Source organism: Haemorhous mexicanus, chromosome 4, assembly GCF_027477595.1.
Source record: "Haemorhous mexicanus isolate bHaeMex1 chromosome 4, bHaeMex1.pri, whole genome shotgun sequence".
Classification (NCBI taxonomy): Eukaryota; Metazoa; Chordata; class Aves; order Passeriformes; family Fringillidae; genus Haemorhous; species Haemorhous mexicanus.
Genome location: NC_082344.1, coordinates 77,567,810 through 77,582,769, shown reverse-complemented (window position 1 = coordinate 77,582,769; position 14,960 = coordinate 77,567,810). Strand labels below are relative to the sequence as shown.

At 59.4% G+C, this 14,960-nt stretch overlaps 1 protein-coding gene across 2 annotated transcripts in view; it reads right to left on the bottom strand.

The window, feature by feature from the left end:
- Positions 1-13,917, bottom strand: part of LOC132326865 (GDNF family receptor alpha-4) — a 75,198-nt gene extending 61,281 nt beyond the window's left edge. For both annotated transcript variants that reach the window (XM_059845594.1, XM_059845595.1), the window contains exon 1: positions 13,780-13,917. In XM_059845594.1, the coding sequence (XP_059701577.1) occupies positions 13,780-13,819 (40 nt within the window). In that variant the 5' untranslated portion in view covers positions 13,820-13,917. The remainder of the gene's footprint in view (positions 1-13,779) is intronic.
- Positions 13,918-14,960: the final 1,043 nt, after the last annotated feature.

Genomic DNA, 14,960 nt, shown 5'->3' with positions numbered 1-14,960 from the left:
CCATCCCAAAGCTCCTGGCATCTGAACTTCTCCAGAAACTTCTCATCCCACAGGGCTGGATGGGGCCTGGGGCAGCCTGGGCTGCTGGAGGGTGTCCCTGCCTGGGCTGGGGGGGAAGGAGATGAGCTCTGAGATCCCCCAGCCCAAACCATTCCTTGAGTCTGTGATTCTGTCTGATCGGCCCCGGGGCTCAAAACCTGCCGGGGGGACAGACTGACACACACCAGATTCATTTTCTCAGGAAAACACAGCTGGAAGAACAACACAATTCAATTGTGTACCTTCAGTTGGATCAGGTGTTAATTCTTCCCACCTGAAGGGTTTTCTCCAGGGACCCCATACTGGCCCAGCTGGTTTGTTATGAGACAGAGTTCTTGGCCCTTACTTGAGGAGAGGCAAACACCTTGGCAGCAGCAGCAGCAGCCCGTGTTTGTCTGGAAACATTCACTTTTGGGCCCCAGCACAGCGGAGGGTGACAGTGGAGTGGCTGTCCAAGCTGGACATGGAGCCAGCCCCTGGGGAGGGGAGCCAAGCTCCTGCCTGGCCCAGCTCCACCCGGGGGAACAGCAGCTGTGTCCTGGCAGGGGACACTGGGGTGAGGCACCAAGAGTGCCCTGGGGCCGAGCAGGAGCAGGAGCCAGCTCCCCCAGGAGCCAGGGGCAGAGCTCAGGGTCCCCAGAGGCAGCTCCAGCCCAGAGCCCTCCCAGCTGCAGCACCCAGAGGCACAGAGAGCGAGCAGCACCCCCTGCCCTGGGGACCTCTGACATGAATCTGGGGTGTTCTGGGGAAGGGGGAGAGCTGGGGCCAGCCCTGGGCTCCAGGGGCTGCAGGCAGCAGGGCGACCCTCTGCCTGGTGAGAGGAATGGTGGATTTGTCTTCCCAAACCAGCTGTGGGGCTGCTGGTGGATAAAACCAGCACTGGGAGAGAAAAGAAACAACGGGGAGGATTCCACTGATTGATGAATGGAAAAAGAGATTTGCTCTTACAAATAAACTTTGGGTTTGCTGATAAGCGAAATTAGACATTGAAAGGTGAAAGAAACAATGGGGAAGAAAAACCCCTAAACTCTGTAAGAATTAAAAATTAAAAGGGAGGGTCATACATATATATTAGAGAGTTACATAAATATCAGAGGGAAATCTTTGAGAAGTCTTCAGCATCAGGTGTATCGGGGAGCCTGAACCTCTCAGGTTCCTCAGCCATGAGGAAAGAGAGAAGGGAAATGTGGCTGGAAATTGGGGTAAAAAGGAGGCTGCGACCTGCATCAATGTGAGAGACCCCAGGGGATGCCCCATGGCCTCTGCCTTTACTGGAATAAAGCCAAAGGGCTCTGTCTGCTTTTGGACATCAGCCTCTGGGTTTGTGGATTCATTTTCCAAACTCTGGTGGCACTGCTGCTGTCCCCGAGGCCACACTGGCCCCTTGTTCAGCACCCAGGAGCTGCAGATCCTGCACAGCCAGGCAGGTACTCCTCCCCTGAAAAACCTCATCAAGCCTCAGGGATAACTCAGACTGAGACCCTGCAATTTCTCTTTCCATTATAAATGAGAAAGAAAAACAGCCTGAACATTTCACTCCTAATAAACTTTTTCCCTCGGTGCTTCCCGCTGCTGCAGCCTGTCCTCCCTCCCTGTCTGACAGGAGTGTGACTAATCCTCCTCCTCCCTGGCACCCGTGCCTTGCAGGGATTCACAGTGAGCTCCTCCTCTCTCCTGAGCCTTTCTTCCCTCTGCAGCTCTGGATAAGCCAGGCACCCACCCCGGGCACCTCTCCTGTGCCCTGCCTTGCTCCGTGAGGCTGTGCCCAATGCAGCGCCAGGCAGGAGAGGCTCTGCCTGCTGAGAGGGCATGGAGGGCTCACAGAGGGCTCACAGGGGTTAAACAGGGCTCACAGGGCTCACAGGGGGTTAAACAGGGGTTTAAACAGGGCTCACAGGGGGTTAAACAGGGCTCAGAGAGGGCTCACAGGGCTCACAGGGGTTAAACAGGGCTCACAGGGCTCACAGGGGGTTAAACAGGGCTCAGAGAGGGTTAAACAGGGCTCACAGGGGTTAAACAGGGCTCACAGGGGTTAAACAGGGTTAAACAGGGCTCAGAGAGGGTTAAACAGGGCTCACAGGGGGTTAAACAGGGCTCACAGAGGGTTAAACAGGGCTCACAGGGCTCACAGGGGGTTAAACAGGGCTCAGAGAGGGTTAAACAGGGCTCACACAGGGCTCACAGGGCTCACAGGCATCACTGCCCTGTGTCACCTGTGTCACAGCCAGGGCCATCACTGCTCTGTGTCACAGCCAGTGCCATCAGTGCCCTGTGTCACCTGTGTCACAGCCAGGGCCATCACTGCCCTGTGTCACAGCCAGGGCCATCACTGCTCTGTGTCACAGCCAGTGCCATCAGTGCCCTGTGTCACCTGTGTCACAGCCAGTGCCATCACTGCTCTGTGTCACCTGTGTCACAGCCAGGGCCATCACTGCCCTGTGTCACAGCCAGTGCCATCAGTGCCCTGTGTCACCTGTGCCACAGCCAGGCCTGCCCTGGGCTGGGGCAGCAGAAGGGGTGGGAGATGGAAGTGGGGCTGCAGGAGACGAGCCAGGTGCGTTGCCCAGCAGGGTCTGGGGCTCCTGAGCAGCAGCAGGTGGTGCTCTCAGTCAGGGTGGTCTCAGGGACCTCGCCCCCTGGGCCCTGCAAGGTCGGGGCAGGTCCCAGAGGCCAGGGTGCCCAGGCAGGCTGTCACAGTGCCCTCCCTCACTGCCACCCCCACACACCAGCTGGGAACAGTCCTTGCCTTGTGAGCAGGGCCAGAACAGGACAGGCTGGCCATGGCCAACACCCCTTCAGGGACCTTGACAGTGGCACGAGCAGATCCCCCTGGCCCTGGGAGGGCTCTGAGAGCACCAGGGGAGGCTCCAGCTGCACGCAGCCCCAGCCACCAGCAGGGCTGGGAAACACAAGCTTCTCACTGGATTTCTTTCCTTCTCTTTTGACCATGGAAAAATATGTTCCTTGGGGAAATCTGGGCTTTGCCAGTAGAAAAACAAAACACTAAATGGTGTTTTCATCTCATTTTCTTTATCTTTCATTTCTTTAGTTGTATAGATTGACATGATGGGTCCTTGGCTTCTCCCTCCACATCAGCTGCTCCTTGGAGAACCACGAGAAGCTGGTGGCTCCAGCTGGGTTCATCTCACTGACCAAGGGAAGAGCCAAAAGTGTCACTGGGATTGGCTTTGAAGCCCTTGGAGGTGACACCAGCCTGCAGAGAGGAGCAGGGTCCCTCCAGGCCTGCCAGCTTCTCAGCTGAAAGGAGAAGTTCAGGAGACCAGGTGAAAACCAGGTGGGATGAAACCCATTTCCTGCAGCCCCTGGGACCTGTCTGGTGTGTGGGCAGGGGACAAGTGAGAGACAGATTCCATTTCTCTTCCTGCCCAAGGTCCCTCTGGGAAGGCCATTTTCTGTTTTCTTAATAAAGGCAGATAAAACAGAAGAGGAACATCTGTGGCTTCATTTTAGTCCTCATTTTCCTTCCCCTGGAATTATACTTAATAAGCATTTCATTTTCCACTTGCTATCTCTTATTTCAAGTGTTACTGTTCCTGATCTGTCATTGTTGTTGGAAAGTCAAACTGTACCAAAAGCCCAGTATTTTGCTGGGAAGTGAGCTGCTGCTTTCCAGCTTCCCTTCTGCCCGAGGCTGTTACATCCCTCCTGGCTGTCCCTGGTGCTGGGGCCAGCCCTGAGCAGAGCAGCCCAGTCCCAGGGCAGGGCAGGAGCCCTCTCCTGTGCATCCCTGGGATGGGGCAAGGTTTGCAGAGCCCTTCACTTCCCCTCGGTCCTGCCCAAGCCCAGAGCAAGAGCTCAGGGGGCTCTGTGCTCAGGCAGGGGCTGCTGGAAGTCACCTTGCTCCTGATCCCAGCTTGGAGGCTGCTGTGGCCACAAACACAAATATCCCGGGTCAAACACTGCTGGTTCTGCCTCACAAGAATTCCCTGCTTTAAAAATGTCCTGATTTTACACCTGGGTGCAGTGAATTTGCATCATTATCCAAAACCTGAGAGACCCAGAGACACATGCTGCAATTCCTCATCCCATGGGACAGACTCACCCTGCAGATTAAACTCTTCTGGGGGAGTTCACTGGATTCCTCCTTGCTATTTGGTTTTTTTTTTAATTCCTGTTTGTTAGTTTGTTTTTTGCTCCAGCCCTTCCATTATGATCAAAACTTACTGGAAATGCAATAGCATCTAAGGACCTCAATCAGAGATCTGGGCCCCTGGAGTCAGGCAGTTAATTACCCCAGGCTTCCCAGCACACATCAGGGGCTGCCCTGGCTGCCCTGGGGAGGAGGAATGGAGCAGGACCAGACAGGCAGGTAAATCACCTGCTCTGGCCCCAGGAAGGTGGACACTGCCTCTGCTTCTCCTGGGATGTGTGTCCTGCCCACAGTGACAGATGGCCCCGAGCTGTCACCTCACCTGTGGCAGAAGCAAGGTCCAGCCCTCGGGGCTCTCAGACCTTCCCCTGCTCCCAGCTCCTGAACTCCTGGGAATTCTGTCACCATGGGCAGCTCCCTCTGCACCTCCTGTCTGACACCTCACGGCCTCTTCTCCTCCAGTCCCACCCCAGAGCAGAATCTGCTCACAACCTTCCTGCTGCTCCCAAGTCCTCTGGCCCTGACAGAGAGCTCCTGCACTGCAAGCTCAGCCAAGTCCCCAGAGCAGCAGCAGAGCCTCCAAAGCTGTGTCCTACAGCAGGTTCCTCATCTCAGGACATTTCCTTCCAACATCACAAAAAGGAGACAGGATTTCTAGCCAGAGGGGGAAAATCAGCATATTCCCAGGGGATGGGGCCCCCAAGCACTCTTGGGGAGCTCCCAGGGCAGCTCTTCTGGTTTAGGGTTTGCTAATTCCCCAAAGCCTGACAGGTCCTCCAGTGATCCCATCAGCCCTCCGAGGGGAACCTGGCTCTTCTCCCTCCAGGTCATTTGAAACCAAAGCTGTTATTAACAGAGCCACAGAACCTTTTAGGCCAGGAAAAACCTCTGAGATCACAGAGTGCAACATTTCAGTTTTCCTGCAGCAGTTCCTGCCAGGCAGCAGGCAAAAGGTGTGAGCCCAAGCTCCTGCCCGAATTTGGGGTGCTCAGAGGTGTCAGAGCCCCTCACGGTCTGTTCTGAAGGCACTGCATTCCTCACCCACCGCTCAGCTCCCTGGGCAGACACCTCTGTCACCTCTGTCACCCTGGAGGCTTTTCTGGGCTCTGAGCACCACGACCTCCAGCACTTTTCCCACCCTGAAGGGAAGCTCTGTGCTCCCCCAGGGGCTCTTGTGTCCCCTGTGACAGCAGCCCAGGGTGAGCACTTTGTCTCTCAAGCAGCCTCGCTGGGTTATGTTCTCTTGCCAAGAGGAAGAAACAAGACAAATGTCTTGGAAGGGAGGAAAAATGTACCATGAAATTGCTGTAACTCGTGTCACATCAACTAACCTTGCAGGGAGGAGTGAACTCCTCAGCAGCAGGAGACACAGCACACTCAGCCTCACCCAGGGCTCACACAAACAGGTAAATGCCTTTGGCTCATCCCAGCCCGAGGATTCAGCATGCAGGTGTGCTCTCCTGCCCACTCACACACCAACACCACATCCTCACCTTTGGCTCATCCCAGCCCGAGGATTCAGCATGCAGGTGTGCTCTCCTGCACACTCACACTCACCAACACCACATCCTCACCTTTGGCTCATCCCAAGGATTCAGCATGCAGGTGTGCTCTCCTCCCCTCTCACACCCCAACACCACATCCTCACCTTTGGCTCTTCCCAAGGATTCAGCATGCAGGTGTGCTCTCCTGCACACCCACACACCAACACCACATCCTCACCTTTGGCTCATCCCAAGGATTCAGCATGCAGGTGTGCTCTCCTGCACACCCACACACCAACACCACATCCTCACCTTTGGCTCATCCCGAGGATTCAGCATGCAGGTGTGCTCTCCTGCCCACTCACACCCCAACACTGTGTCCTCACCTGCAGCCTTCCCCACAGAAGGTTCCAGGGGGTCTGTCCCCCCCAGCCCTGTGACAGCTCTCTGAGGTGCCCTGAGCTGCTCTCAGCAGCATCCAGGGAAGCTGCAGAGCCCTGCAGAGCCCTGCCGAGCCAGCTGCTGCCTCCCTGCAGGCTGCAGGGGCTGGGGCAGCAGTGCTGAGTGCCCTGGGCAGCTGGCACGGGCAGGGGAGGGACAGCACAGGGGACAGGGGACAGGGGAGGGACAGCACAGGGGACAGGGGACAGGGCGAGGGACAGCACAGGGGACAGGGGACAGGGAAGGGACAGCACAGGGGACAGGGCGAGGGACAGCACAGGGGACAGGGGAGGGACAGCACAGGGGACAGGGAAGGGACAGCACAGGGGAGCAGGTGCTCTGATCCAAAAGCTGTTCCCCAGAGCCACACACAGGTGAGCTGTGAGCCTCCTCCTGGGTGTCCTCACCAGAGCAGCTCTCAGGAAGGGGGGTGGGCTGGCTGCAGGACAAAGCACTGCATCTACAGCCAGCCCTTTGGAGCTGGAGTGCAGAGATGGGGATGCAGAGCACTCTGCCATGGAGCCCTGGGATGGTTTGGTCTGGAAGGGACTGAAAGCTCATCCTCCTGCTCCACCCCTGCCATGGGCAGGGACACCTTCCCCTGGGCTGAGCAAGGGACACAAAGACATTCAAGTTGCCATCACAGTGCAGGTGATGCTTTTGGGGGGTCCAATTGGAGCAGCAAGAGGGAAAAACCCCCACAGTGTTCAATAAAGGCTGCAGCAGTTAAATAAGGTGGAGGTGACACTTAGGGGGGTCCACTTTGGGCAGCAGGAGGGGAAAGAAAAAGAGCAAAGTGTTCAATAAAGACTGCAACAGTAAAAGAAGATGAATTGAGAAATTCAAATCCCTTTATGACTGATTTACTGTTTATGTAAAATTCTCACGGACAGGACCACATGAACTCTGCAGAGTGGTGGCCAGACACCGTGTTTGCTCAAAACAAGAACTCAGCCACGTTCCCAGAGAAGGCTCCCTCCCCACGAGCCTGTGGCTGCCCTGTATTTCCTTGGCTCTGATTAATCGAGGAGGATGGGATTTCCCAGGAGGCACCAGCCAGCCTCGTTTGATGCACAGCTGAAAGCAAAGCCTGATTATTTTGCAGAGATGGAGTTCACTTCAGCACCTCTTTAGGCACCCTGGAGCCCTCAGGACCTGTCCTGGGCACTGGCTGGGTCCAGCTCAGCTCTGAGGCTCCAGAGCCCTCAGAGCATGCAGGGGCTCCCCGAGCTGCTCCTTGCTGTCTGCCTGGAGCTGAACTCACCCTTGGGCACTTCCAGCCCTCCTGCAGCCACAGCAGCCCCGCTCCCCGGAGGCACAGGAGAGCTGATCCCCCTGGCAGCGTGGGCTGACCCAGCCTGCCTCCTTGGTCACGGTGCAGGTTACAGGAGGGAGGAGGGAAAACCCACCGAGGCTGAACTCACAGCCGTCAGCCCGGGAGCTGTTGGAGTGCCCTGCCACCCCCGTGGGGCAGCACAGCGATGGCTGAGCGTGGAGGGGTTTGAAAGATGGGCAATCTGATCCTCCTCCTGGAAGAAGCACCAAGAAACCTGTCCCACTGCCTTCCCCTCCAAACGCAGCTGGCTGCTCTCGAGTGTCAGAGCAGCCTGGGAGCCACATGTCACCAGCAGAGGGGGAGTGCTGCCATAACTCTGCCAGAGCCTCGGAGGGGACAGCTACCTCACACAGGCTCTGCCAGCTGGATCCCATAAATCAGAGCCACAGCACAACTGCTCTGACTGCATCTCTCAGGCAAACTGCTTTCCAGAGGGATTTGCATAGAAAGAGAAAAATGGAGTCCCAGAATAATTTAAATTGGAAAAGCCCTCTAAATTGGAAAAGACCACTGAGTCCAACCACCCCCAGCACTGCCAGGGCCACCACTGCCCCTGTCCCCAAGGGCCACATCCACAGGGCTGTGAAATTCCTGCAGGGATGGGGACTCCAGCCCTGTCCTTTCCATGAGGAATGTCCCCAGTGCCCACCCAGACCCACCCTGGGGCCGTTCCCTCTGCTCCTGTCCCTGTTCCCTGGAGCAGAGCCCGACCCCCCCGGCTGTCCCCTCCTGGCAGGAGCTGTGCAGAGCCACAAGGTCCCCCTGAGCTTGCAGGGGACACCTTGGAGGAAGGAGATGGATTCACATGAAGGGAGGTGAGACCCGAGAGTGACAGGACATGGCCAGAGCAGTTTTGAGATGGAGAATATTTGTCTGACACAGCAGGACAGAGGGAAGAGCTTTTCCCCAGGAGGACTCTGGGCAGTGAGGTTTGTTCTGTCTCTGGGGTGGTCCATCCTCCCAGCCCCTGCTGCAGGAGCCAGAGCCAAGGCCCAGCAGCTCCTGCCAGGGGGCAGAGGGCAGGGCATGGGCAGGCTCTGGGGGCAGCACAGATGTGGGGTGAGCAAGGACCCCCCCAGGGCAGGGACAGATGTGCCATTGCTGGGGGACTGCAGGGCCCCAAGAGATCTGCAGCTGGGACACCAGCTCACCACAGAGCCACAGAACAGCTTGGGTTGGAAGGGACCTTTGAACGTTCATTTAATCAAAAATTAGACCTTTTAAAGTTCATTTAATCAAAACTCCCAGTCACAGACTGGTTGGAGCTGAAGGGAACTTTCCAAGAACAGAGACATCTTCCACTAGGGCAGGCTGCTCACAGCCCCATCCAGCCTCAGCTTGGATGCCTCCCGAGGTGGGGCCTCCACCACTCTCTGGTGAGATGCAGGAGATGCCTGGCAATATCCACGAGGACCACAGCCTCTCTGAACAGCCACAAGCTCACTCAGCTCAGCCAGAGCCAGCTGTGGCATTGCCTGCTATCAGCCCAGGCCCCAGGTGACTCACAGGTGATTGAAATGGGATGGGACCTTCCTGCAGGCTCATTTTCCTTCCTTGTGGCACCCCCAGCTCCTCCTTGCCCAGGATGAATGGTGGCTTCCCCTCTGGAAACCCTCCTTGCCCTGGGTGAGGCAGCCCTGGGTCCTTGTCCTGCACCCCACACCCCTGCCCAGCCACACAGGCTGGGCTCTCCTCCCTGTCCTTCTGCAGGAGGAATCACCACCCTGGTTCCAGCTGCCACCACCTCCTCGGGCTCCCCCTGTCACCCACCCTGGTTCCAGCTGCCACCACCTCCTCGGGCTCCCCCTGTCACCACCCTGGTTCCAGCTGCCACCACCTCCTCGGGCTCCCCCTGTCACCACCCTGGTTCCAGCTGCCACCACCTCCTCAGGCTCTCAGCCAGGAGGTTCCAGGCTGCTTTCCCAGGAGTGCAGAGCCCAGCAGGGATGGAGCCAAGGGACCCAGGTGGGTGGGCAGTGCCAGCCCTGCAGGTGGGGGAGATGGACCCAGGTGGGTGGGCAGTGCCAGCCCTGCAGGTGGGGGAGATGGACCCAGGTGGGTGGGCAGTGCCAGCCCTGCAGGTGGGGGAGATGGACCCAGGTGGGTGGGCAGTGCCAGCCCTGCAGGTGGGGGTGATGGACCCAGGTGGGTGGGCAGTGCCAGCCCTGCAGGTGGGGGAGATGGACCCAGGTGGGTGGGCTCTGCCAGCCCTGCCCCTGAGCCCAGGCACTGCCAGGGGGGTTCTGTTCCGCTCTCACCAGAGGGGATTCTGACAGAGGCTTTTGGAACAAGGGAGCTGTTCTGAGCTGAAGACTGACAGGAACAAGCTTGCCATAGTTTTGTTCCTTTTTTTCAGTGAAATGTGTTCTTCTGAAAAAATTTTCTAGCAGGAGAACTACCTTTCAATTTGTCCTCTCTCACTTTTGGGTTGAGAAGAAAGAGGTCATTTATATTTTTTTTAAGGAAGCAAAAGGAATATAAAGTCCACTAGAGGGAAAAAGAAATCATGAATATCTTGGTAGCAGGGTATTTTTATCAAAAGGTGGCAAACTTTAGAGACATAAGAAGTCATGTTTTAAAATGGCCAAGTGTAAAGTTATAGAAATGAACAAGTCTTGTGTGAAAATGATGAAGGGAATTTCAGGCACAATAGAAATCATCTGTGAAAATTGCCGGGAGAGCAGGGAAGACATTTCTGTCTCCAAAAGCAAAATAAAATGCTATTCACAGTAATTCATACTAATTATTAGCCTTAAGTAGTACTAATTTTTACCCAGCAATAATTACTATTTCAGGCTCCAGAGCTCTGGAAAAAATATTTTCTGGGTGTGGTAAGGTCCTCGCAGAGGAATCTGCAGAGCATTTTTGGGCAGCCTGTGGAGGGAGAAGTTTTATTTCTCCTCTGCACCAACATGGACAGACATAAATATCATATTCCTGTTGATGCAAATAACGGATTGCTCCTGTCAGAACTGACAAAGCCACTCATTTAAGGAGAGTTTCCCTCTCTCACACACACAGATGCATTTTTCAAGAGATTTTTTCTGCTTTTCCCTGGGCTCTGAGTTCCCAAACCAGGTGAAAATTGGCCAGACGATTCTGTGTTTGAGGGGATCTGTGCAGAGCCTGTGCCAGTCCCAGGCCAGGAGCCCTGCAGGTGTTTGAGGGGATCTGTGCAGAGCCTGTGCCAGTCCCAGGCCAGGAGCCCTGCAGGTGTTTGAGGGGATCTGTGCAGAGCCTGTGCCAGTCCCAGGCCAGGAGCCCTGCAGGGACCAGCCAGGAAAAGCTGCTGCAGGAACCCCCCGGAGCCCCCAGGCCCCTGCCCTGCCCCAGGGCTGAGCTGACTCCTGCTCCCAGGGGATCCCACAGCAATCTGCTGCTCCAGCTGTGCCCAGGTCCCATCCTCAGCTCCACCCAGGGTTCTGTCAGGGCAGGGGCTGATGTGTCCTCTGGGATCCCCGGGGGGCTGCTCCCAGGTGTAGCCCTGTGTCCTTGTCAAATCCATTACAGCCTTTACATGGAACGCTGTCAGTGCTGCCTGGAGCCCTGATTTTCCATAAAGTCTTCCTGAAAGCCTCAGCACAGCCCCGTGAGTGGGATTTCTCTTCAGATAAATACAGGGGACACTCCAGCAGCCACGAGCTTGCCCCAAGCCATGTCCCTCCTCCTCAGGGGTGGCACTGTGCTCCTGCTCTGCCCTCACACTGCCATCAGTGTGGCTGCTGGGGGACAGCTCAGGGAGCTGATCTGGCTGAAAAGCAGCTGAGAAAATAAAACCACTCTTCAGTTCTGCATGCTGCCTGCTCCGGGCCATGCTGTGTGCTTGTGCCAGCAGGAAGCTGGGATCTCCATCCAGGCTGCCCGTGGTGACACTGCCATCAGGAGAGCCCAGATCTCACCAAGAGCTGCCTCCTGCAGCCAGGATCATCCCAAAAATGCCACAGGGGACACACTGCAGCCCACTGGGATGGAGCTGGGAATTACCAGGCTCGTCCCTTCCCTCTCCAGCCCTGCACCCTGGACCCCTGCAGGGGATCCCACGCACATCTCCGTGTCCATCCACAACACAAACATCCCAGAAATACCTCGGGAAAAGGCTGAGGGTGTCCAGGAGCATCTGCTGGGGTGGTGCTGTGCCTGCAGGGGTGAAAAGGTTCCCCTGGGCCAGAAGGGCAAAGGGTGAACAGCAGCTGATGGCTTTGCTCTGGCTTGGAGCAGAGGTGACAAGTGTGTCCCCAACACGTGTCCCCTATTCCCAGTGGCACTGCCGACAATGGGACTGGCCATTTGCTCTTTTCTCTAAGCCCACTTTCTCTAGAGAAATCGATCAGCCCACCAGCCAGTCAATCAGGCAGTCAATCAATGAGGCAGCCGATCCGAGCCGCTTGGAAAACGGATCCTGCCGAGACCGGGACTCGCACCCGAGCCCCGAGAGCCCCAGGGAAAAGCTGCAGCCCTGGGGGAGGCTGAGCCCACCCAGCCCGGGCACAGCCCCTGCCCCGGGATGGAGGAGCGGCCATCCCGGCCGTGCCGTGCCGTGCCGTGCTCCCGGCACTCCCAGCCCCGGAGCAGAGCGGGCCCTGCTGAACACGGCCGGGCCCTCCTGGGGGTCGGATTTGTCCCCATCCCCACCTCTGGGACTTGGAAGAGTTGCTGCTGCTGACATCTAGTGACAGGGAGAGCCGGCACGGGGAATCACCTGGAGCTCCGGCAGAGCCTCCCCCCGCGGGAGAACGCGCTCGGTCCCGCCCGGAGCTCGGTCCTGCCCAGGGGCTCGGTCCTGCCCAGGGGCTCGGTCCTGCCCAGGGGCTCGGTCCTGCCCAGGGGCTCGGTCCTGCCAGGGGCTCGGTCCTGCCCGGAGCTCTCTATCCTGCCCGGAGCTCTCTATCCTGCCCGGAGCTCGGTCCCGCCCGGAGCTCGGTCCTGCCCGGAGCTCGGTCCTGCCCAGGGGATCGGTCCTGCCAGGGGCTCGGTCCTGACTACAGCTCGGTCCTGCCGGAGCTCGGTCCTGCCCGGAGCTCGGTCCTGCCCGGAGCTCTCTATCCTGCCCGGAGCTCGGTCCTGCCCGGAGCTCTCTATCCTGCCCGGAGCTCTCTATCCCGCCCGGAGCTCTCTATCCTGCCCGGAGCTCGGTCCTGCCAGGGGCTCGGTCCTGCCCGGAGCTCTCTATCCTGCCCGGAGCTCTCTATCCTGCCCGGAGCTCGGTCCTGCCCGGAGCTCTCTATCCTGCCCGGAGCTCGGTCCTGACCAGAGCTCGGCTCTCCCCAGGAGCGGGGCTCCAGCGGGATCGAATGCCGGGCGCCCCACGATGTCCCAGCCACTTGCAGTCACCCCAAGACCTTTTCCTCCTGCAGTGGCACTCGAAAAGAACAGGCGCATCCTATTCGCAGCCTCCCCCCAGCCCTTCCTAGACACGGGCTCAGTGTTGGCTTTGGTGCCTCAAAGGAGCACAGGGAGGGGACAAAATGCCCCAAGGGGAGGAGCCGGGGTGGCACCCGGGCAGTCGTCAGCCGCGGCCGGAGGCTGCAGCCCCTCACCCCCGTTCCCGTCCTCCCAGGGCCGCGGGAGCCCCGGGGATCGCGCAGGAGACGCGGCCGCTCCGGGCTGAGCGGAGGGAGGATGCGAGCGGGATGCTGAAAGCGCGGGAGCCGCAGCCACAGCCCCGCGGACCCCGCGGCTGCCAGCCACGCCAGGGGACCAGGGCTGCCACAGGGTGGGGAGAACATCTGGGGTGCTCACTCCCTGCTCTCGGTGCAAGAACAAAGCCCTGAGCACGGCTGGCTTCGGGGGGTGTCAGGGAATCTCAGCAGGGACCCCCGAGCGCAGCCCGGCGGACGCGCGGCTCGCTCGGGCTGTGACAGAGAGGTGACAGAGCGGTGACAGAGCTGGGGCTGCCACCCCGCACACACTGCCCCAAACCCCGGCACCACCGGGGCATTCCCGGCGCCGTGCAGAACCCGCCTCCCCCTCCCCGCACAGCCCCTCCGAGCCCTGTGCCCCGAGAGGCGCTCCGGGCATCTCCGCGGCGAGCAGGGCCATCCGAAAGGACAGCAGCGAGCCCAGCTCGGGTCCAGGGCAGAGGAGGCAACAGAAAGCCGATGGATGAGCACGGAGTCGCGGAACGGTTCGGGCTGGAAAGGACCTTCCCGAGCATCTCGTTCCGACACCCCTGCCACGGGCAGCGACACCTTCCGCGAGCCCGGGCGGCTCCAAGCGCGCCCAGCCCGGCCTCGGTGGTGCCGGCCGGGCTCATCGCCGCTCCCGGAGCGCTGGGGAGCGGAGACCCCCCTGCCCGGGGGTGCCCGAAATGCCCCCCAAGCGAGCCCGGCAGAAAGTTGTGCCCCGCTGCCCCGCGCCGCGCTACTCACCCAGGAGGATCAGGGTGCAGAAGCAGAGGATGCCCCTCATCCTCCCGCTGGGCTCGGCGCGGACCCCCGGCCCGGCCCGGCGCGGCTCGGCGCGGCTCGGCGGTGCCGGAGGATGCGCGGAGGGCTGGGCAGGGCGGAGGGAGGGGGGCGGCCCCGCGGCCCGGCCCGGCCCCCCCGGCCCGAGCGCGGCCCCGGCCCCGGCCCCGCTCCGGGCCCGGGTCATGCCCGCGGCCGCGCCGGGCCCCGCGGGCTGCCGAACGCCCCCCGCGCCATGCTCCGCTCCCGGGATGGCCACGGGGATTTTATGCGTATGGATTAGTTAATTTTCCTTTCTTCTTATTACGATTTTTTCCTTTGTTTTTGTTTGTTTGTTTTTTTCCTTTGTGGTGTGTTTTTATGTTTGTTTTCTCCTCCTCTCTCAGCACGGAACTCGCGGCGGGCGCAGCTCCCCGTGCCCGAGCGCCGGGGCAGCCTCGCTGCCTTCCCCGGGCCGCCCCCGCCCGCCGCGGCCCTGGGGAGGGGCTTGGGGCCCGGCCCCCGCTCCTCCTCCTCCTCCTCCTCCTCCTCCTCCTCCTCCTCCTCCTCCTCCTCCTCCGCGGCCCCGCATCCCCGGCCCCGCATCCCGGCTCCGGCGGGGGTTCTCTCGCTCATTTCCTGCAGCCGTGCCTTGGGCATGGCCCTGCCACCCTGCAAGCCCCGGGCTGGCTTCTGCCTCGCCCGCTGCCCTCCTGGAGGGTCCCGGCATCTCCCCCCTCCTCCCAGCCCTCCCGTTCGGATGGAAGCCCCGGCCTCATGGCACTGGAGATGTGTCCTGCTCCCGGCCGTTGCTGGCAGTGACACTGCCCTGAACGCTTGGGCCACGTCCTACCCCCCTCCCGGCCACGGCACCTTCCAAATTCCCCTGACAGGTGATGACCTCCCAGTTCTCCTCCAAAACCCTCTGTACATTCGGGTGATGTGCGTCCATGAGTTCCCATCCAGCTCCCCACACCTCCCTCACCCTGGTGCCCTGGTCCCTCGCCATCATTCCCTGGTGCTTCCCCCAGCCCTGATCCCCAGGGCCCAGCAAGTGACCCTGGTTCAGGGAGCAGAGCCTGGCTCCTTCATCCTTATGATGGTGAGTGAGCCTCATTTCTCACTGCCTCCATTTCATGCATGGAGAACCTGAGACACAAAACGTG